Genomic DNA, 25,302 nt, shown 5'->3' with positions numbered 1-25,302 from the left:
GTGTTCAAGAGAGAACTATCAACATCAGAGGCCCGAGACTGTTCAATACGCTTCCACTACACATAAGGGGCATAACTGGCCGACCCCTCACAGTGTTCAAGAGAGAACTTGATAAACACCTCCAAAGGATACCTGATCGACCAGGCTGTGATTCATACGTCAGGCTGCGAGCAGCCGCGTGCACTGGACAGACACCGGGCCGCGGGGACCTTGACCCCCGGATTCAACACAAGGTAATGTATGCTGTGCCTGTCCTGCTCAGCTCACTTTACGGGCTATTCATGCCCGTGCCACCTCTTGGGTGGCTTAATCTTCATCAATCAACAAAGCAGGGCATTCCAATTGGTTACTTCTGTCCTTGGAGAAAGAAGAAGAAAATATACATATGCTGGTTGGCACTGGGAAAATGTGTGGCCTCGTCTCTAAGAGAAAGTTAACAAGATAATACAAAAATAGACCAAACATTAAGGCTTTGAATGTGGCTACAATAATTAATTGTCATTAATTAAAGGTTGTGATAACGTTTACTGCGACGATGTTAACACCAGTCTTGTTGACCACCACAGCTCCCAGACTTACAGCTGACGACGATTGATTGATTGATTGATGAAGATTAAGCCACCCAAAAGGTGGCACGGGCATGAATAGCCCGTAAGTGGTGGCCCTTTTGAGTCATTACCAGTATCAAGAGCTGATACTGGAGATCTGTGGAGGTGCGACTGCACCCTGCGTGACGGGAGATGTCTCCCGTGAGCTAACAACGTTCAGCATCAGATTAAGTAAGTCAGCCAGAATCATCGCCGCGTCATCCAGACTCATCACCACGTCAGTCAGACTCATCACCACGTCAGTCAGACTCATCACCACGTCAGCCAGACTCATCACCACGTCAGTCAGACTCATCACCACGTCAGTCAGACTCATCACCACGTCAGTCAGACTCATCACCACGTCAGCCAGACTCATCACCACGTCAGACTCATCACCACGTCAGTCAGACTCATCACCACGTCAGCCAGACTCATCACCACGTCAGCCAGACTCATCACCACGTCAGCCAGACTCATCACCACGTCAGTCAGACTCATCACCACGTCAGCCAGACTCATCACCACGTCAGCCAGACTCATCACCACGTCAGCCAGACTCATCACCACGTCAGCCAGACTCATCACCACGTCAGCCAGACTCATCACCACGTCAGCCAGACTCATCACCACGTAAGTCAGACTCATCACCACGTCAGTCAGACTCATCACCACGTCAGCCAGACTCATCACCACGTCAGTCAAACTCATCACCACGTCAGTCAGACTCATCACCACGTCAGCCAGACTCATCACCACGTCAGCCAGACTCATCACCACGTCAGCCAGACTCATCACCACGTCAGCCAGACTCATCACCACGTCAGCCAGACTCATCACCACGTCAGCCAGACTCATCACCACGTAAGCCATCATATCTAATTTATCCTCAAAACTAAGGCTACAATAAACACTAAATCAACCTCTATAAATAATAATGCAAATGAACAAATCCACAAGGGCCGTGACGAGGATTCGAACCTACGTCTGAGAGCATCCCAGACGCTGCCTTACTCGACTGAGCTACGACATGGTAAAAAGAATTGCAACCAGAAATTCTACTGAATTTACTTGGATCTCAGACGCAGGTTCGAATCCTCGTCACGGCCCTTGTGGATTTGTTCATTTGATGCACCACGATATTGTGATTTCTGTGTGTAATAATTCAAATGTTAACATTTTCCCAAGAGGATTCATACCAGACTGCGTGAGTATGTTAATGTTTTAGATTTAGCTACTCAGAACCAAGTGTCCATGTAGCACGGGCTATGGTGAGCCCGTAATGGGTGAGTATTAATGAAACAAGGCTACCACCTGGCTTACCACCTCACACACTCACATGTACACACCTGCCTCCTTGTTGGCTACTATGTCATGGTTCCCAGGATCAACGTCCCCGCGGCCCGGTCTCTGACTGGGTCTTCTGCTTGGCGGTCTGGTTCAAGTTAATTTTTCGAGATAATAAAATACCTCTCAAAAGGATCCTTTTGCTCTGTCTTCAGGTAGAACAGTCTCGGCTATTTCTATGCTCCTATTTAAGGTCCCTCAAGGGGCTCACAAATACATACTGTACACAAGTCTTATTTTACATTTCACATTCCAATAGTCATCAAACAGTACTTATTACAAACTGCATTACAAGTCTTTAATATATTACAGTCTTGGGCATAGTGTTTGTACCTCGTAACAATTCTCTCTCATTCCAGCGTCAAACATCCAAACAACTTGATGTGGTACACTACTAATTTCTTTATAGTTACCAAACAATTTTACCCACTATTACATAATGATAAAAAATGTGGGCGTGCGGCATACTACATAATTTACACTCCTTATCTTTTTACTGGCATCACAACCGCATTGGCAGACATATTTATATCCTAATCTTCTGTAAACACAGTCCGTTCATGTAGACTTTCCCCAGCCATAAGTAAAAGACAAATTAGTGTTTATTATTGCATAATGCTGTGTTACTGCCGACCACCATTACCGTCCTCTTAACTTCTTCTTCTTCATCTTGGAGCATCTTGAGTCTTGTCTTTACTTGTTTCAACGTTATTTGACATATAACATCAGTGCCAGTTGTTGACCAGACCACACACTGGAAAGTGAAGGGACGACGACGTTTCGGTCCGCCCTGGACCATTCTCAAGTCGATGCATACTACATCGCCTTGAGAATGGTCCAGGACGGACCGAAACGTCATCGTCCCTTCACTTGCTAGTGTGTGGTCTGGTCAACATACTTCAGCCACGTTATTGTGACTCATCGCCTGCATCAATGCCACTTTTATCCGAGGCCATCGTCGCTATCTCATCAACCACCTCGTTCAACAATATTGCCACACGTGAATTGAATTGAAATTGAAAAAAGTTTATTGAGGTAAAATACACACAAAGGGATGAGGTAGCTCAAGCTATTCTCACCCCGTTCAGTACACCGTGTTAATACATACATAGACACACATCACAAGCAATAAACATATTACCGAACATTCTGAGAGATAAACATATACATTTCCTCCTTTACACAAGTAGCCACACGTGAAGGGATCCACATAAATCTTGTTATATACCCATTTTTGTAGTGGGTTAATATTCTCTCTACACACGTCCACCATACACTGATATACTGCTCGTCTCCAATTTAAGGGCTCCACCGTGCCTCTTACTATCCAGCAAAAACCAGGCATCTTTACCACATTTGACTCCTGTACTTCCTTTAAACCTGCTAACACGGCTCAAAGTTCAGCCTGCGTTGAGGAGACCTTGACAGTTAAGACTTTGTCACCACTTGTCTGTTAAGCGGTGTTCGCTAACCGTACCTACGGTGCCGATGTCACTGTACTCCCTCGTCAAGACTTCATAGCTACTAGGCGGTTGGGGGGGGGGGGGGGGTAGAAATAGCCTAAACTACTCTATCCCTTTGAGATGTATTTTTTTCTTGTCTCAATAAACATACTTGAACTTGAACTTGACAGCCTGTCTTTCCAGCTATTGACCATCACAATACTCGCGGAGTGTCTTTTTCTTTAGGTAATTTTGTAATTATACAATCACATATTGCCCTTAGCTCTCTTATCTCATACAAACCATTTTTCCGTTCTCAGGGTAATAATTACTACATCTATGTTGCATTACTCCCATGACGGTGTTTATTGTTTCTTAGGCATGTAGTATATTTTCGCAAAGGCATCATATCTTGATGTTATTAATGTATAATAATGTATATGATGTATAACATCATACATTAACATAACATAGCCACCCAAGAGGCGGCACGAGCATGAATAGCCCGTAAATAAGGTTCAGGTATATCCTATCTTCTTATATACTTTAAATAGTGTTTATTTAACAAGAAAACGACACGGGCAGCATAATCAAGAAGACTTCTCACAGTACTCAAGTACAGCTTGTGAGAGTTTGGTCCACCAGGCTATTGCTTGGAGCGGCCCGCGGGCCCACATAAAACATTAAAAGAGAGGTTGTAATCTCTTCTGACACTGATCCAGCAGTATGTTCAACTCAGCTTCCAAACTCTCAAGTTTGTAGGAAATAGTGGGAATAGTAGGAAAGCAGCATGTCAAGGATTTGGGAATAATGATGTCTGACGACTTAACGTTTAGGGAGCATAACCAAGCAAATATTGCGTCAGCCAGAAAAATGATCGGATGGATTACGAGAACTTTCAAATCCAGGGATCCCATCACAATGGTTGTACTCTTCAAGTCACTTGTGTTGTCCCGTCTTGAGTACTGCTCAGTACTCACTTCCCCATTTAGAGCAGGAGAGATTGCTGAAATAGATGGAATACAGAGAACATATACGGCATACATAGACGAGATAAAGCACCTAAATTATTGGGATCGTCAAAGCTCTCCAAATGCACTCTCTAGAAAGGAGACGAGAAAGATACCAAATAATGTACATGTGGGAAATACTAGAGGGCCAGGTCCGAAATCTACACAGTAAAATAACAGCATACTGAAATGAACGATATGGAAGAAAATACAGAATAGAACCAGTGAAGAGCAGAGGTGCCATAGGCACAATCAGAGAACACTGTATAAACATCAGAGGTCCGCGGTTGTTCAACGTCCTCCCAGCGACTATAAGAAATATTGCCGGAACAACCGTGTACATCTTCAAGAGAAATCTATCTAGTTTTACATATCCATACATTAAAACATTGATTGTAACCATGTTGTATATGTACTTCCGCCTACAGTTTAGACCTATTGTCTTGTGTATGACCCTCTGTCCTGCGTGACAGTAAATACCAGCATTATCCACACCTTAATAAGACTTAATCGAAATCCTCAGATTAGGCAAAATTGTAATTAATTTTGTCAATAAAGATGTTAATAATAGTAAGTTTTCTTCAAGGAGTGCCGGACCAACCGGGCTGTGGTGGGTATGTGGGCCTGCGGGCCGCTCCAAGCAACAGCCTGGTGGACCAAACTCCCACAAGTCAAGCCTGGCCTCGGGCCGGGCTTGGGGAGTAGAAGAACTCCCAGAACCCCATCAACCAGGTATCAACCATTCCCAGTCACTGGTCCTCTACGTGCATCAACCAGCGAGAGAAAGTTAATATTGTCGCAGAATGTGTGCCAGGTGTGTGGTGGGACCTCCTCGCCACACACCTGTTCCGGACTCTCACAAGTTTAAGATTAACCGCCGTCATTACCACTCTCACATGTGGCTATTTTTGGTAAGGTCTGTGGCACACACGTGGCTGTTTTGGTAAGGTCTGTGGCACACACGTGGCTGTTTTGGTAAGGTCTGTGGCACACACACGTGGCTATTTTTGGTAAGGTCTGTGGCACACACGTGGCTGTTTTGGTAAGGTCTGTGGCACACACGTGGCTATTTTTGGTAAGGTCTGTGGCACACACGTTGCTGTTTTGGTAAGGTCTGTGGCACACACACACACGTAGCTATTTTTGGTAAGGTCTGTGGCACACACGTGGAAGACACTGGGGATGGGGGCCCTGGCTGACACAGGGGAGGGTGAACCCTGGCAGACACAGATGGGTCTTAACAGACACAGATAGACCTCGGCAGGCTATGTACCCTGGCAGACACAGACTAGCAGATACATACAGGCAGACACAGCTGGATTTATTGGTTTAACGAGGTCATTACCACCTCGAAAATACAACATTAGCTTAAGCTAAGTTCGTGTTACAATTTTCAGCTCGACTATCAACAGTTAATCGAACAAGAGGGGATAGGACTCTGTGGCTCAACATGGCTACAAGATTATCTTGAGGTTATCTTGAGATGATTTCGAGGCTTTAGTGTCCCCGCGGCCCGGTCCTCGACCAGGCCTCCATCCCGAGGAAGCAGCCCGTGACAGCTGACTAACACCCAGGTACCTATTTAACTGCTAGGTAACAGGGACATAGGGTGAAAGAAACTCTGCCCAATGTTTCTCGCCGGCGCCCGGGATCGAACCCGGGACCACAGGATCACAAGTCCAGCGTGCTGTCCGCTCGGCCGACCGGCTCCAAAGGTTGACAAAGTGCGTGAAACACATTAGTCTGTCTCCTATCCTTTGGGAAGTATATATTAACATACCACCCTCAACAGCCCTCCAGGCGATTAGACAACACAATTCTCTCCGTCAATTAACATAAATGAGTAATTACATGAACCATGAGGTAATAGCAATAGCAGAAATTAAACTAATTAAATTGAGAACGAGAGGAGTGGTGACTGTTAAAATTAATTAGACTTTTAAAGACATCAATATCGTGAAAGTAATCAGCTATTCTGACTATGGCTATGGCTGACTATTCATGGGGCCGGTCGGCCGAGCGGACAACACGCTGGACTTGTGATCCTGTGGTCCCGGGTTCGATCCCAGGCGCCGGCGAGAAACATTGGGCAGAGTTTCTTTCACCCTATGTCCCTGTTACCTAGCAGTAAAATAGGTACCTGGGTGTTAGTCAGCTGTCACGGGCTGCTTCCTGGGGGTGGAGGCCTGGTCGAGGACCGGGCCGCGGGGACATTAAAAAAAAAAAAACGAAATCATCTCAAGATAACCACCCAGCCCTACCACTAGTTCACCATACTAGCAGTATACATTATACACCCAGCCCTACCACTAGTTCATCATACTAGCAGTATACATTATACACCCAGCCCTACCACTAGTTCACCATACTAGCAGTATACACCCAGCCCTACCACTAGTTCACCATACTAGCAGTATACATTATACACCCAGCCCTACCACTAGTTCACCATACTAGCAGTATACATTATACACCCAGCCCTACCACTAGTTCACCATACTAGCAGTATACATTATACACCCAGCCCTACCACTAGTTCACCATACTAGCAGTATACATTATACACCCAGCCCTACCACTAGTTCACCATACTAGCAGTATACATTATACACCCAGCCCTACCACTAGTTCACCATACTAGCAGTATACATTATACACCCAGCCCTACCACTAGTTCATCATACTAGCAGTATACATTATACACCCAGCCCTACCACTAGTTCATCATACTAGCAGTATACATTATACACCCAGCCCTACCACTAGTTCATCATACTAGCAGTATACATTATACACCCAGCCCTACCACTAGTTCATCATACTAGCAGTATACATTATACACCCAGCCCTACCACTAGTTCATCATACTAGCAGTATACATTATACACCCAGCCCTACCACTAGTTCATCATACTAGCAGTATACATTATACACCCAGCCTTACCACTAGTTCATCATACTAGCAGTATACATTATACACCCAGCCCTACCACTAGTTCATCATACTAGCAGTATACACCCAGCCCTACCACTACTTCATCATACTAGCAGTATACACCCAGCCCTACCACTACTTCATCATACTAGCAGTATACACCCAGCCCTACCACTACTTCATCATACTAGCAGTATACACCCAGCCCTACCACTACTTCATCATACTAGCAGTATACACCCAGCCCTACCACTACTTCATCATACTAGCAGTATACACCCAGCCCTACCACTACTTCATCATACTAGCAGTATACACCCAGCCCTACCACTACTTCATCATACTAGCAGTATACACCCAGCCCTACCACTAGTTCATCATACTAGCAGTATACATTATACACCCAGCCCTACCACTAGTTCATCATACTAGCAGTATACATTATACACCCAGCCCTACCACTAGTTCATCATACTAGCAGTATACATTATACACCCAGCCCTACCACTAGTTCATTATACTAGCAGTATACACCCAGCCCTACCACTAGTTCATCATACTAGCAGTATACACCCAGCCCTACCACTAGTTCATCATATTAGCAGTATACACCCAGCCCTACCACTAGTTCATCATACTAGCAGTATACACCCAGCCCTACCACTAGTTCATCATACTAGCAGTATACACCCAGCCCTACCACTAGTTCATCATACTAGCAGTATACACCCAGCCCTACCACTAGTTCATCATACTAGCAGTATACACCCAGCCCTACCACTAGTTCATCATACTAGCAGTATACACCCAGCCCTACCACTACTTCATCATACTAGCAGTATACACCCAGCCCTACCACTACTTCATCATACTAGCAGTATACACCCAGCCCTACCACTAGTTCATCATACTAGCAGTATACACCCAGCCCTACCACTACTTCACCATACTAGCAGTATACACCCAGCCCTACCACTAGTTCATCATACTAGCAGTATACACCCAGCCCTACCACTACTTCATCATACTAGCAGTATACACCCAGCCCTACCACTAGTTCATCATACTAGCAGTATACACCCAGCCCTACCACTACTTCATCATACTAGCAGTATACACCCAGCCCTACCACTACTTCATCATACTAGCAGTATACACCCAGCCCTACCACTACTTCATCATACTAGCAGTATACACCCAGCCCTACCACTACTTCATCATACTAGCAGTATACACCCAGCCCTACCACTAGTTCATCATACTAGCAGTATACATTATACACCCAGCCCTACCACTAGTTCATCATACTAGCAGTATACATTATACACCCAGCCCTACCACTAGTTCATCATACTAGCAGTATACATTATACACCCAGCCCTACCACTAGTTCATTATACTAGCAGTATACACCCAGCCCTACCACTAGTTCATCATACTAGCAGTATACACCCAGCCCTACCACTAGTTCATCATACTAGCAGTATACACCCAGCCCTACCACTAGTTCATCATACTAGCAGTATACACCCAGCCCTACCACTAGTTCATCATACTAGCAGTATACACCCAGCCCTACCACTAGTTCATCATACTAGCAGTATACACCCAGCCCTACCACTAGTTCATCATACTAGCAGTATACACCCAGCCCTACCACTAGTTCATCATACTAGCAGTATACACCCAGCCCTACCACTACTTCATCATACTAGCAGTATACACCCAGCCCTACCACTACTTCATCATACTAGCAGTATACACCCAGCCCTACCACTAGTTCATCATACTAGCAGTATACACCCAGCCCTACCACTACTTCACCATACTAGCAGTATACACCCAGCCCTACCACTAGTTCATCATACTAGCAGTATACACCCAGCCCTACCACTACTTCATCATACTAGCAGTATACACCCAGCCCTACCACTACTTCATCATACTAGCAGTATACACCCAGCCCTACCACTAGTTCATCATACTAGCAGTATACACCCAGCCCTACCACTACTTCACCATACTAGCAGTATACACCCAGCCCTACCACTAGTTCATCATACTAGCAGTATACACCCAGCCCTACCACTACTTCATCATACTAGCAGTATACACCCAGCCCTACCACTAGTTCATCATACTAGCAGTATACACCCAGCCCTACCACTACTTCATCATACTAGCAGTATACACCCAGCCCTACCACTACTTCATCATACTAGCAGTATACACCCAGCCCTACCACTACTTCATCATACTAGCAGTATACACCCAGCCCTACCACTACTTCATCATACTAGCAGTATACACCCAGCCCTACCACTAGTTCATCATACTAGCAGTATACACCCAGCCCTACCACTAGTTCATCATACTAGCAGTATACACCCAGCCCTACCACTAGTTCATCATACTAGCAGTATACACCCAGCCCTACCACTAGTTCATCATACTAGCAGTATACACCCAGCCCTACCACTACTTCATCATACTAGCAGTATACACCCAGCCCTACCACTACTTCATCATACTAGCAGTATACACCCAGCCCTACCACTAGTTCATCATACTAGCAGTATACACCCAGCCCTACCACTAGTTCATCATACTAGCAGTATACACCCAGCCCTACCACTAGTTCATCATACTAGCAGTATACACCCAGCCCTACCACTAGTTCATCATACTAGCAGTATACACCCAGCCCTACCACTAGTTCATCATACTAGCAGTATACACCCAGCCCTACCACTAGTTCATCATACTAGCAGTATACACCCAGCCCTACCACTACTTCATCATACTAGCAGTATACACCCAGCCCTACCACTAGTTCATCATACTAGCAGTATACACCCAGCCCTGCCACTACTTCACCATACTAGCAGTATACACCCAGCCCTACCACTAGTTCATCATACTAGCAGTATACACCCAGCCCTACCACTACTTCATCATACTAGCAGTATACACCCAGCCCTACCACTAGTTCATCATACTAGCAGTATACACCCAGCCCTACCACTAGTTCATCATACTAGCAGTATACACCCAGCCCTACCACTAGTTCATCATACTAGCAGTATACACCCAGCCCTACCACTACTTCATCATACTAGCAGTATACACCCAGCCCTACCACTACTTCATCATACTAGCAGTATACACCCAGCCCTACCACTAGTTCATCATACTAGCAGTATACACCCAGCCCTACCACTACTTCACCATACTAGCAGTATGCACCCAGCCCTACCACTAGTTCATCATACTAGCAGTATACACCCAGCCCTACCACTACTTCACCATACTAGCAGTATACACCCAGCCCTACCACTAGTTCATCATACTAGCAGTATACACCCAGCCCTACCACTAGTTCATCATACTAGCAGTATACACCCAGCCCTACCACTAGTTCATCATACTAGCAGTATACACCCAGCCCTACCACTACTTCATCATACTAGCAGTATGCACCCAGCCCTACCACTAGTTCATCATACTAGCAGTATACACCCAGCCCTACCACTACTTCACCATACTAGCAGTATACACCCAGCCCTACCACTAGTTCATCATACTAGCAGTATACACCCAGCCCTACCACTAGTTCATCATACTAGCAGTATACACCCAGCCCTACCACTAGTTCATCATACTAGCAGTATACACCCAGCCCTACCACTACTTCATCATACTAGCAGTATACACCCAGCCCTACCACTAGTTCATCATACTAGCAGTATACACCCAGCCCTACCACTACTTCACCATACTAGCAGTATACACCCAGCCCTACCACTAGTTCATCATACTAGCAGTATACACCCAGCCCTACCACTACTTAATCATACTAGCAGTATACACCCAGCCCTACCACTAGTTCATCATACTAGCAGTATACACCCAGCCCTACCACTAGTTCATCATACTAGCAGTATACACCCAGCCCTACCACTAGTTCATCATACTAGCAGTATACACCCAGATCTACCACTACTTCATCATACTAGCAGTGTACATTATACACCCAGCCCTACCACTACTTCATCATACTAGCAGTATACACCCAGCCCTACCACTACTTAATCATACTAGCAGTATACACCCAGCCCTACCACTAGTTCATCATACTAGCAGTATACACCCAGCCCTACCACTAGTTCATCATACTAGCAGTATACACCCAGCCCTACCACTAGTTCATCATACTAGCAGTATACACCCAGATCTACCACTACTTCATCATACTAGCAGTGTACATTATACACCCAGCCCTACCACTACTTCATCATACTAGCAGTATACACCCAGCCCTACCACTACTTAATCATACTAGCAGTATACACCCAGCCCTACCACTAGTTCATCATACTAGCAGTATACACCCAGCCCTACCACTACTTCATCATACTAGCAGTGTACATTATACACCCAGCCCTACCACTACTTCATCATACTAGCAGTATTTAAAGCGCCTGGCGGGCGCCCGAGGGAGCTGAATCTCACCAGACAATATTACGGTTCCTGCTATAACACCCACCCACACATCCGCCTCTCGCTACAATGACCCCATCTGAACCTTGGTCCATACCCCCCTCTCCCTTCCCCTCCCTCACACCTCTCTCCCCTACACCCCACCAATCACCCCCACCTTCCTCCCCCACACCCGCCCCTCCACCCCCACGACGCAGGGGGTGGACAAAGCTTGAGAGAGAACACTGTGGAGAAAACGGAGCGGTTCCTCTCATTTTAACGAGCTCCGAATTTCCTTTTCATTTTCCTACGTGATTAGGTTCTGTTTTACCTTCGCTCAGGCCCCTAGTAGTCTTACCACTGTCGATACTTATGTATATGTGCATCCTGTGTGTATGTATGTATGTATATATATATATATATATATATATATATATATATATATATATATATATATATATATATATATATATATATATATATATATATATATATATATATATATATATATATATATATATATATATATATGTCGTACCTAGTAGCCAGAACTCACTTCTCAGCCTACTATGCAAGGCCAAATTTGCCTAGTAAGCCAAGTTTTCATGAATTAATTGTTTTTCGACTACCTAACCTACCTAACCTAACCTAACCTAACTTTTTCGGCAACCTAACCTAACCTAACCTATAAAGATAGGTTAGGTTAGGTTAGGTAGGGTTGGTTAGGTTCGGTCATATATCTACGTTAATTTTAACTCCAATAAAAAAAATTGACCTCATACATAATGAAATGGGTAGCTTTATCATTTCATAAGAAAAAAATTTGAGAAAATATATTAATTCAGGAAAACTTGGCTTATTAGGCAAATCGGGCCTTGAATAGTAGGCCAAAAAGTGAGTTCTGGCTACTAGGTACGACATATATATATATATATATATATATATATATATATATATATATATATATATATATATATATATTTCATTCCCTTAGGCAATAGGAGACTCGAACTCTCGACCCCACGTGCGCGAGGCAGAAGCTCTGTCGACCTTGCTATGAGTAGTCTTAATAAGGAAATTCCAGAAGCAACTAACCGCTGCCCAACTGGAATTTTGTGGCGTGTGCACAATGGGGTGAACAATGCTGCCCCACGGCTCACAGGATGAGTATGGGGTGCACAATAAAACCAGAGATACTTATAACCGAGTATAATTAAACCATTCAGCAGTAGCATGTAGGAGTCTGCTGATTTTCTTGACTGATGCACAGATGTTTGGCTCTTGCTTGGTAGTATGAGTATAAAGGGGCAGGTCCCGGATTAACGAAGCAGTTACGCAAGTATTTACGAACGTGTACACCTTTCCTCAATCTTTGACGGCATTGATTACATTTATTAAACAGTTTACAAACATGAAAACTTGCCAGTCAACTGTTGTTATTGTTATAAACAGCCTCCTGGTGCTTCGTAGTCCATTAACTGTTTAATAATTGTAAACAAAGCCGTCAAAGATTGAGAAAAGGTGTACAGGTTCGTAAGTGCTTGCGTAACTGCTTCGTGAACCTGACCCCAGGTCTTCATACCTCCTGTATACATAACCGGTCTTACCAGGTTTCTCATCAACAATGTAGGTGAATGGTGGGAAGTCACTGAGATCAACGGTGGTGTTTGAGCCCCATGATGGTCCGGAGCTGGTCGGCCGAGCGGACACCACACTGGACTTGTGATCCTGTCGTCCTGGGTTCGATCCCAGGCGAGAAACAATGGGCAGAGTTTCTTTCACCCTATGCCCGTGTTACCTAGCAGTAAAATAGGTACCTGGGTGTTAGTCAGCTGTCACGGGCTGCTTCCTGGGGGTGGAGGCCTGGTCGAGGACCGGGCCGCGGTGACACTAAAGCCCCGAAATCATCTCAAGATAACGTCAAGATGATGTGCCTCCGTGACGTGTCCCACTAGCCCCCACCGGGGGGGGGGGCAGGATGGGGGGCATAATAAAGAAAATCAAATCAAAATCAACGGCCTAATATTTTAATTTATTACAAATTGTAGGGAGTCACCTCTTGCCCGAACATGTGTGTGTGGAGCGTGGTTGATTAGCCTACCGGATATAAAGCTCAATATGCAATGAGTTTAGGAGTGACGGGCCACGGATGACTGACGGGTGACGGATGAGTGACGGGCCACGGATGACTGACGGGTGACGGATGAGTGACGGGCCACGGATGAGTGACGGGCCACGGATGAGTAACACGTTTGGTGGCTGAGTCAGCCAGCTTACTCAGGCCTCGACGCCTCACCGCCCCAGTGGACTCGTCCCAAGCAAAAACAACATCGCCTTCACCTGATCGTTAATCAGAATACTAAACAAAACGACTTATAACATAATGGGGCCGAGTGAGGACATTTAGTACCATGTCAGCTCATCTTCTAGTTAATGGCGGCTTTTCTAAGCTGTTTCTAACAACGCACTAACACAACCAATCATTGCAGGTGCTGAAGAGGAGGAGTTTACTTGTGTAGTGGATACTATGGTTAGTGAACACTATGAAAGTCTAGATGAGAGGACGGCTTAGAGCGAGAACCTTCACCCCCCCCCCCCTCCCCGACCTGTGAGACCGGAAGCCTATTACCGCACGCACACAACTCTCACCACATTATCAACCGCCAGAGGCTGGTGGGGGCTGCACGCAACGCACGCACGCCAATCACACCGTAACATACCACACCAAACCACATGGACAGTGCTCACACAGGCACGCACATCGCAACACATCCCACAACACACTAGGAACAAATGGAGTCCCTACAAGCCTAGTTCCCAGAACATAATTAGGTAAGCACCCTGCCCCCCCCCCCCACCATCCACACACAAGCGCAGTTACGCCAGCACACACTCACGCCCACACGCACGCACACAAGATTCTCAGGGAAATAGGCAGGGTTGATAAGGATGGATTATTTAACACGGGTGTTACGGGCTATTCATGCCCGTGCCACCTCTTGGGTGACTTAATCTTTATTAATCAATCAATCAACACGGGTGGTACCCGCACCACCCGTGTGTATAGGGACACAGGTGGAAGCTGAGTACCCACATGAGCCACAGAGACATTATAAGAACTTTTTCAGTGTCAGAGTAAATGACTAGGAAGTGATGTGGTGGAGGCTGACTCCATACACAGTTTCAAATGTAGATATGATAGAGCCCAGTAGGCTCAGGAATCTGTACTACAGTTGATTGACAGTTGAGAGGCGGGACCAAAGAGCCAAAACTCAACCCCCGCAAGCACTACTAGGTGAGTACAACTAGTACACACACACACCCTCAGGCCTCGCGGCTGAGTAGACAGTGCTCGGAGGTCGTAGTTCCAATGGGCCAAGTTCGATTCCCCGGCGAAGGCGCAAACAAATGGGCGGAGTTTCTTTCACCCTGATGCACCTGTTCACCTTGCAGTAAATAGTTACCTGGGAGTTAGACAGCTTCTAGGGACTACTTCCAGGGGGGGATATGTAACAAAACGGAGGCCCTGGTCGAGGACCGGGCCGCGGGGACGCTAAGCCCCGAAATCATTTCAATATAACCTCAAGAAGAGAGACAGACAGATGTAGTAGACATAACAGAGGAAAAACAGATGGGTTAGAAAGGCGGGGCCCAAGAACTAACAGCTCGATTCTGCAGACACAAATAGAAAATACAAATAGTCAATACTTGTGTCAAGGAGGAAATGTATATGTTTATCTCTCAGAATGTTTGGTAATAAGTTTATTGTTTGTGATGTGTGTCTATGTGTGTATTAACACGATGTACTGAACGGGGTGAGAATAGCTTGAGCTGCCTCATCCCTTTGTGTGTATTTTACCTCAATAAACTTATTTCAATTTCAATTTCAATAGTCAATAGAGTGGCTGCTCTCCCTGGCCGTGGTGAGGGGGGGGGGGGGGCAGTGGTGGATGTTGGAGAGAGTGGTGGCCGAGCGTCCAGTGAGGACTGGGTCAACAACAGTACATTATTATATTCATTGGCGGAATTATTATGGGGGACGGGTGGAGGCGGGTGGGGGAGGGGGGGTGTTCACTCCTGTCTGGCCCGTTGGAGCAGTGTGTTCTGGTACTGTCCGAGGGTGTGGTTGAGGCACACTGTGTGCTCTTGTACTGGCTGAGGGTGTGGCTGAGGCACACTGTGTGCTCTTGTACTGGCTGAGGGTGTGGTTGAGGCACACTGTGTGCTCTTGTACTGGCTGAGGGTGTGGCTGAGGCACACTGTGTGCTCTTGTACTGGCTGAGGGTGTGGCTGAGGCACACTGTGTGCTCTTGTACTGGCTGAGGGTGTGGTTGAGGCACACTGTGTGCTCTTGTACTGGCTGAGGGTGTGGTTGAGGCACACTGTGTGCTCTTGTACTGGCTGAGGGTGTGGCTGAGGCACACTGTGTGCTCTTGTACTGGCTGAGGGTGTGGCTGAGGCACACTGTGTGCTCTTGTACTGGCCGAGGGTGTGGCTGAGGCACACTGTGTGCTCTTGTACTGGCCGAGGGTGTGGTTGAGGCACACAGTGTGCTCTTGTACTGGCCGAGGGTGTGGCTGAGGCACACTGTGTGCTCTTGTACTGGCCGAGGGTGTGGTTGAGGCACACTGTGTGCTCTTGTACTGGCTGAGGGTGTGGTTGAGGCACACTGTGTGCTCTTGTACTGGCTGAGGGTGTGGCTGAGGCACACTGTGTGCTCTTGTACTGGCTGAGGGTGTGGCTGAGGCACACTGTGTGCTCTTGTACTGGCTGAGGGTGTGGCTGAGGCACACTGTGTGCTCTTGTACTGGCTGAGGGTGTGGCTGAGGCACACTGTGTGCTCTTGTACTGGCTGAGGGTGTGGCTGAGGCACACTGTGTGCTCTTGTACTGGCTGAGGGTGTGGTTGAGGCACACTGTGTGCTCTTGTACTGGCTGAGGGTGTGGCTGAGGCACACTGTGTGCTCTTGTACTGGCTGAGGGTGTGGCTGAGGCACACTGTGTGCTCTTGTACTGGCTGAGGGTGTGGCTGAGGCACACTGTGTGCTCTACAACATATCCTATATTAGACACGCGTATAACAGTGTGAGGGGCGTCTCACACTTCACTTGCTGGAAGGAGGAAATAAACACCACTCACTACACCACATCATCATCTTTATTCATCAGGACATTGTAAAGGACTGATCTGACGAGGACTTACACAAGGTTTTAAATGATGCTTTACACAAGGTTCTAATTCCTTACACAAGGTTCTAAATGATTCATTACACAAGGTTCTACCTAATTCCTTACACAAAGTTCTAAACGCAGTTCTGATGTTAGCCAGCCTCGCATACGCCGCTGATGATATTCCTTGGATGTGGGCTTCAGAAGACAGGTTTGGTGTTGGATCAACTTTCTCGCTGTCGGTTTCGTGGAGGAGTTCGTCTTCGAATCGGTACCCTGTGTCTGGCCTCCTGTTCCCTCCGCCTACTTTCATTCCCTATGCATGTACTTGGGTTGAACTCTAGTTGCCATTTGTTGGACCATTCCTTCAGTTTGACCAGGTTATTTTAAAGCCTCTTGCCATCTTCCTCGGTTTTAATCCTCCTCATAATGTTTGCATCATCAAACATTGTAAACGTTTATATATTAAAAAAAACAGGATAGGTCCACGGACTGAACCCTGAGGGACTCCATGGTGATGTCTCGCCCACTCAGGTACTCACTCACTTGTCCACTGGAGTTCCTACTTGTTTCCTCTTGTCTTGTTCATTCAGCTTGTTCACCAGTCTCCTATGTGGTACCGTGTCAAGGGGCCTTTCTGACAAGCCAACAATAATATGCAGTCTGCCCACACATCTCTTTCTGGCTTATTTTCTTGTCGCCTGCTCACAGAATTCAATTAATCCTGGGGCAAGATTTGCTTCACAGGATTCACACTCACGTCTACTCACCTTCATCATTTATTCACAACACTCACGTACGTACGCGTGTGCGTGTGTATGCGCCCGGGTGCGTGCATGCGTGGGTGTAGGTGTGTGCGTGCGTAGGTGGATGGGTGTGTGTGTGTGTACATGATTGGGTGCATGTACTCACCTAGTTGTGCTTGCGGGGGATGAGCTCTGGTTCTTTGTGTGTGCGTGCGTGGGTGTATGTGTGTGTGCGTGCGTAGGTGGGTGTGTGCGTGGGTGCGTGTATGTGTGTGTGTCTGGCGGAGGGCGGGAGCGAGTACTAGGGCCCCGCCTCACTAGCCTACCCGGGAAATAAGATGATGAGGATACAATCGAGCAGGCAGCCATTACTCCCCACATCCTCCCCCACCCTGGCGCAGACGGTCCCTCCACTGGCTGCTGCGCGTGCCAGCCTCCCCTCCCCGCCTCCCCGCGCCTCCTGCGCGTCTTTACACAACTCCTCAATTATTTAAGAGCAAGCCAGCTGACACTCTGTCACCCCCAGGAGTCACTGTAAGCGCTTATACGGTCCATAACCCGCGTGCACGGTACACGACCGTTGGTAGAGTGGGGCACCTTACGTGCTGTCACACACACACGCACACACACACACACACACACACACACACACACACACACACACACACACACACACACACACACACACACACACACACACACAACCTGTTGATTGACGGTTGAGAGGCGGGACCAAAGAGCCAGAGCTCAACCCCCGCAAACACAACTAGGTGAGTACACACACACACACACACACACACACACACACACACACACACACACACACACACACACACACACATCTTCATCTTCTATCCTGTATGGCTACCTAGACAACCTAGAAATCCCACCACAGAATATTATCCTCATAGGAGACCTAAAACCTTCCAGGCTAGAGATGAAAGATGACATAATAGTATAGTAGAATACTTGTCAGGAAGCAGGGAGCCGGTCGGCTGAGCGGACAGCACGCGGGACTTGTGATCCTGGGTTCGATCCCAGGCGCCGGTGAGAAACAATGGACAGTTTCTTTCACTCTATGCCCCTGTTACCTAGCAGTAAATTAGGTACCTGGGTGTTAGTCAGCTGTCACGGGCTGCTTCCTGGGGGTAGAGGCCTGGTCGAGGACCGGGCCGCGGGGACACGAAAGCCCCGAAATCATCTCAAGATAACCTCAAGATAAGCAGAGTCTTGGCCACAGCTTCCCAAACTGGCCCAGGATTCCTCAGCCTTTTACGCTCCCACTTAAGAAACCTGTACAGCCTTCAATGGCGGCTTTGTTTACATGTATTAAATAGTTTATATGCACCGAAGCGTTAGGAGGTTGTTTATAGCAATAATAAGATCGGATTGTCAAGTTTCCAAGCTTGTAAACTGTTTAATATAAACAAAGCTACCATTACTGTTGAAAGATGTACAGATTTCGTAAATGGTTGTGTAAATGCTTGAGGAATCCTGGCCCAGCGGATCCGCGACACAATGTAAAAATAGAATGTTTGAAGACATGTTCAGCGGGAGTGTGGTCATCCTTGCTGGGTGGTGACAGTGGTGGGTGAAGACTCACCCGCGGCCTCCTCTCTACTGCTACAAACCCACATTATGCGGGCAACACTTATATAAAGTATTCACCCACGTAGCTACCTTTTATATGCATTCACCTAGTTGTGCTTGCAGGGGTTGAGCTCTGCTCTTTCGGCCCGCCTCTCAACCGTCAATCAATCAACTGTTACTATTGTATGGGGGGATTAGTGGTTAATAACAGTTGATTGATTGACAGTTGAGAGGCGGGCCACAGGAGCAGAGCTCAACCAGGTCAATACAAGGAAGGAGCACCGCGAGAAGGCACATATCTGGACCCAACTTTCTCCCAAGGAATCCCTTTAAAGCTGCGTTTTCAAAATATATACACACCACTCTGGCGCTGACACTTTGTTACTGCCAACTGTGTAACTGCTGGCAGCGTCAAGTGGCACTGTGATCCACCACACCCTACAGTGGCACTGTGATCCACTACACCCTACAGTGGCACTGTGATCCACTACACCCTACAGTGGCACTGTGATCCACTACACCCTACAGTGGCACTGTGATCCACTACACCCTACAGTGGCACTGTGATCCACTACACCCTACAGTGGCACTGTGGTCCACTACACCCTACAGTGGCACTGTGATCCACTACACCCTACAGTGGCACTGTGATCCACTATCACAACTCGGGTAATGCCCACAGATATCACAACCCAGGTAATGCCCACAGATATCACAACCCGGGTAATGCCCACAGATATCACAACCCGAGTAATGCCCACAGATATCACAACCCGAGTAATGCCCACAGATATCACAACCCGAGTAATGCCCACAGATATCACAACCCAGGTAATGCCCACAGATATCACAACCCGGGTAATGCCCAAAGATATCACAACCCGAGTAATGCCCACAGATATCACAACTCGGGTAATGCCCACGGATATCACAACCCGAGTAATGCCCACAGATATCACAACCCGGGTAATGCCCACAGATATCACAACCCGAGTAATGCCCACAGATATCACAACCGGAGTAATGCCCACAGATATCACAACCCGGGTAATGCCCACAGATATCACAACCCGGGTAATGCCCACGGATATCACAACCCGAGTAATGCCCACAGATATCACAACCGGAGTAATGCCCACAGATATCACAACCGGAGTAATGCCCACAGATATCACAACCCGAGTAATGCCCACAGATATCACAACCGGAGTAATGCCCACAGATATCACAACCGGAGTAATGCCCACAGATATCACAACCGGAGTAATGCACACAGATATCACAACCCGGGTAATGCCCACAGATATCACAACCCGAGTAATGCCCACAGATATCACAACCCGGGTAATGCCCACAGATATCACAACCGGAGTAATGCCCACAGATATCACAACCCGGGTAATGCCCACAGATATCACAACCCGAGTAATGCCCACAGATATCACAACCCGGGTAATGCCCACAGATATCACAACCCGGGTAATGCCCACAGATATCACAACCCGGGTAATGCCCACAGATATCACAACCCGGGTAATGCCCACAGATATCACAACCCGGGTAATGCCCACAGATATCACAACCCGGGTAATGCCCACAGATATCACAACCCGGGTAATGCCCACAGATATCACAACCCGGGTAATGCCCACAGATATCACAACCCAGGTAATGCCCACAGATATCACAACCCGGGTAATGTGGGGGTTGCCAACGTTCGTCGCATCGCTACCTGTGGTACAGAAGACCAATAAACGATAACATATTTAGAGCCGGGAATATCTCAAATTACAGTTTGGTATAGATTACAGATAATTAATACAGCAAACCCCGAGCGTAATTAGCAACCTCATAAAAAATACTGTTGCTACAAGATAACCTCCATAATCTGACCATTTCTATATGTTATAATAGTATTACAGAGAATAAGTGACAATAACAGGGGTGGAACACACAACTAGTGCCACACAGGAGGGCCACCACGCTGGCACCCCTTCCCCCCCCCCCTTGGGCCATCAGCAAGTGGTGCCACAGTGTCAACACCAGACAAGACCCAGCCTAAATATTATCATTACGGATTACTGAGGTGGCCTCATCCCGAGACATGTTAAGATGTAGTTATTGTCACACAGGTGTGTCACACAGGTGTGTGTCCATCTTACTGGCTACAGTACCGATGTTGTGGGAAAACATCACCAAACTAATGAATAACATTCCTGAAGTACACAGGCTACAATTCACACAAAAACTACCAGAAATATATGCAGAGTATATAAAGACAGCAACGAACTCTGAACACAACCCAGGGACTGAGAAGTTAGAGAGTCAAAGTAGCAATGTAGAAGGGTATAGTGTCGAGGTACACAAAAATGAAGGCAATATTGTAGAGCACACTGGTGATATGAATAAGGAGAGAAAAAATGAGACGAATGAGAACACAAATGAGAAAGACGAAAGCAACAAGGAGAAAGATAAGGGCAATACCGAGAATGAATGCAGAAACGAGAAAGTTGGAACAAAAAACACAGAGGTAGCCAAGTCGTGCACGGGTACAAACAAGAATAATACAATCACAAATGAAAATATTTGCTGGTATTATGCAAAAGGACAGTGTAGATATGGGCCCAGAGGCACGGAATGCTCATTCATGCACCCACGGAAATGCCGAAACTGGTTAGGGAAAGGCAGATGTCGTTTTGATACAGAGTGTAGATATTTTCACCCTAAGCTATGCACACTCTCAGTCAATGAGAGGAAATGCTACGATCTTCACTGCCCCGATTTCCACGTCAGAGGTACACAGCGCCATATAAGAGAAGAAGTCCAACATAATAGCCCTGAAAATTTTTTAGAGGCAGGTACAAACAGAGGGAGAAACAGCCAGGCAGAAACGTGGCAGGAGTACGGATGGAGAGGGGGAAATGCCCAAGACTGGACTACAGTTCGTCATCAAGCCCACACATACTACACCCCCCAACTACACAGAGACTACCACACTCCCCAGTATCACTTCCAAAACTGGACAAACCATTGCCACAACAACACACCCTGGGTCAGGGTAGAGAGGAGGGAGAACTACCAAAACCTTCCAGAAGTGACACACAATATGGACAATCATTCATATTTGCAAACATTCAAGGTTTAAAGCCAAAGTCAAGAAATAAAGTTAAGTTCATAAATGGCCTTCTATTAGAGTCAAACTCAATATTTGGGGCATTCACGGAAACTCATACAAAAGATTACATGGATGGTGAAATCTGGATTCCAAATTATAATCTATATAGATGTGATAGAAAAACTAGGTCAAATGGAGGAGTAGGTCTGTATATTAAAGAAGACCTGGTATGCACAGAACTATTAAATTCAACTAATGAGGTGGTAGAGGTACTTGGAATGAAGGTAGAGAAACTAAACCTAATTATTATTCTAATATATAAACCGCCAGATACAACGATTGAGGAATTCACAGAACAGATGCACAAAATAGAGAACATACTTGACAACCTAGCAAACCCAGCTCCAGATATTATCTTTCTTGGAGATCTCAATTTACCGAGTCTAAGATGGAGAACGGCAAACACAAATATCATAGCAGGGAATGACCCGGGAAATAACCAACCACAGGTTAGAGAACTTTTGAGATTCTGTGACAAATTCTCGCTCAATCAACAGATTACAGAACCAACTAGGAACGAAAACACACTAGACTTGTTATTCACAAACAATGATGAACTAATCAGGGATATCACAATCTCAGATACTTCATACTCAGACCATAAGCTCATTGAAGTGCGAACTAGCATAAATAACGGTAGTAGGTCTAAGAGACCCAACAAGCGAGAAGGAATATTCAATCAATTCAATTTCAACAATAAGAGGATTGACTGGGAAAAAATAAATGTAGACCTTGCAACCATTCAATGGGAGACGGTCTTAAGCGACAAAACTCCCACACAGGGAATAGCTCAACTGACAGCTGAAGCTTACAAGGTCTGCTTGAAGCACGTACCTGTGAGGAGGGGCAGAAAGAGGACCACTCTAGAAAGAGAACGGAGACGACTGTACAGGAGAAGGAAAAAAATAACGGAAATGCTTCGGCAGACACAACTATCACAAGCAAGGAAAACAAGCCTAAGCAGGGAGATTGAGGAAATAGAACAAACGTTGAAGCGATCATATGAGTCTGAGGAAATGGAATTGGAACAGAAAGCTATACAAGAGATAAGGAAAAATCCGAAATATTTTTTCACATACGCAAAATCAAAATCCAAAACCTCGACCAGTATTGGACCGTTAATTACAAATGAAGGTACGTACACAGAGGACAACAAAGAGATTAGTGAAATTCTAAGAAGCCAGTATGAGGCTATGTTTAGCACACCAATAAACAACATGAAAGTTGATGACCCAGACAGCTTCTTTATGAATGACATTCAAGCTGCAGATAATATAACGGATATTACCACAAACTCGGAAGACTTTGAAAGAGAAATTGATAATATGCCTATGCACTCAGCTCCTGGGCCTGACTCATGGAATTCAATATTCATAAAGAAATGTAAAGTACCAGTAGCGAGAGCACTCAGCGTAATATGGAGAAAGAGCCTGGATACAGGGGAGATACCAGCAGCACTTAAATCTGCAGATATAGCTCCGTTGCACAAGGGGGGGAGTAAAGCCTTGGCAAAAAATTATAGGCCAGTTGCACTAACATCACACATAATAAAAGTGTTTGAAAGAGTGATTAGGAATCAAATTTCTAGTTTTATGGAAAACAATGAATTGCACAATCCAGGACAACATGGATTTAGAGCGGGAAGATCCTGTCTGTCACAGTTACTCAACCACTATGACAAAATCACAGAAGCTCTAGAAGAAAAGCAAAATGCAGATGTTGTATACACAGACTTTGCAAAGGCGTTCGACAAATGTGACCATGGGGTGATAGCTCACAAAATGAGGTCAATGGGAATAACTGGAAAAGTAGGACGCTGGATACTCAATTTCCTGTCGAACAGAACACAAAGAGTAACAGTCAATCAGATAAAATCGAGTCCAAGCGATGTTAAAAGCTCTGTACCTCAAGGTACAGTCCTTGCACCGCTACTGTTCCTTATTCTCATATCTGATATAGACAAAAATACACGCCACAGCTTCGTGTCGTCCTTTGCAGATGACACAAAAATCAGCATGAAAATTACCTCTGCTGAAGACATTGAAAAACTACAAGCAGATGTCAACAAAGTTTTTGATTGGGCAGCAGAAAATAACATGATGTTTAACAGTGATAAATTTCAGGTACTCAGGTACGGCAAAAATGAGAATCTGAAACATAATACAGGGTACAAAACACAATCGAATCTTCCCATAGTAGGAAAACAGCATGTCAAGGATTTGGGAATAATGATGTCCGACGATCTAACGTTTAGGGAGCATAACCAAGCAAATATCGCGTCAGCCAGAAAAATGATCGGATGGATTACGAGAACTTTCAAATCCAGGGATCCCATCACAATGGTTGTACTCTTCAAGTCACTTGTGCTGTCCCGTCTCGAGTACTGCTCAGTACTCACTTCCCCCTTCAGAGCAGGAGAGATTGCTGAAATAGAGGGAATACAGAGAACATATACGGCACGCATAGACGAGATAAAACACCTAAATTATTGGGATCGTCTCAAAGCTCTCCAAATGTACTCTCTAGAAAGGAGACGAGAGAGATACCAAATAATATACACCTGGAAAATACTGGAGGGTCAGGTCCCAAATCTACACAGTAAAATAACAACGTACTGGAGTGAACGATATGGAAGAAAATGCAAGATTGAACCTGTGAAGAGCAGAGGTGTCATAGGCGCAATCAGAGAGCACTGTATAAACATCAGGGGTCCGCGGTTGTTCAACGTCCTCCCAGCGAGCATAAGAAATATTGCCGGAACAACCGTGGACATCTTCAAGAGAAAACTGGACGGTTTTCTAAGAGAAGTTCCGGATCAGCCGGG

At 46.0% G+C, this 25,302-nt stretch overlaps 2 protein-coding genes across 4 annotated transcripts in view; one reads left to right on the top strand and one right to left on the bottom strand.

The window, feature by feature from the left end:
- The window catches only part of LOC123755876 (serine/arginine repetitive matrix protein 2), a 270,322-nt gene that overhangs the window by 88,344 nt on the left and 156,676 nt on the right, over positions 1-25,302 (bottom strand). The window lies entirely within an intron of this gene.
- Positions 19,976-21,064, top strand: LOC138373702 (uncharacterized). The gene has a single exon (XM_069340060.1). The coding sequence runs from the start codon at positions 19,976-19,978 to the stop codon at positions 21,062-21,064; it is 1,089 nt and encodes a 362-aa protein (XP_069196161.1).

This window comes from Procambarus clarkii, chromosome 43 (genome assembly GCF_040958095.1).
Source record: "Procambarus clarkii isolate CNS0578487 chromosome 43, FALCON_Pclarkii_2.0, whole genome shotgun sequence".
Lineage (NCBI taxonomy): Eukaryota > Metazoa > Arthropoda > Malacostraca > Decapoda > Cambaridae > Procambarus > Procambarus clarkii.
This window is presented reverse-complemented; position numbering and strand designations above follow the sequence as displayed.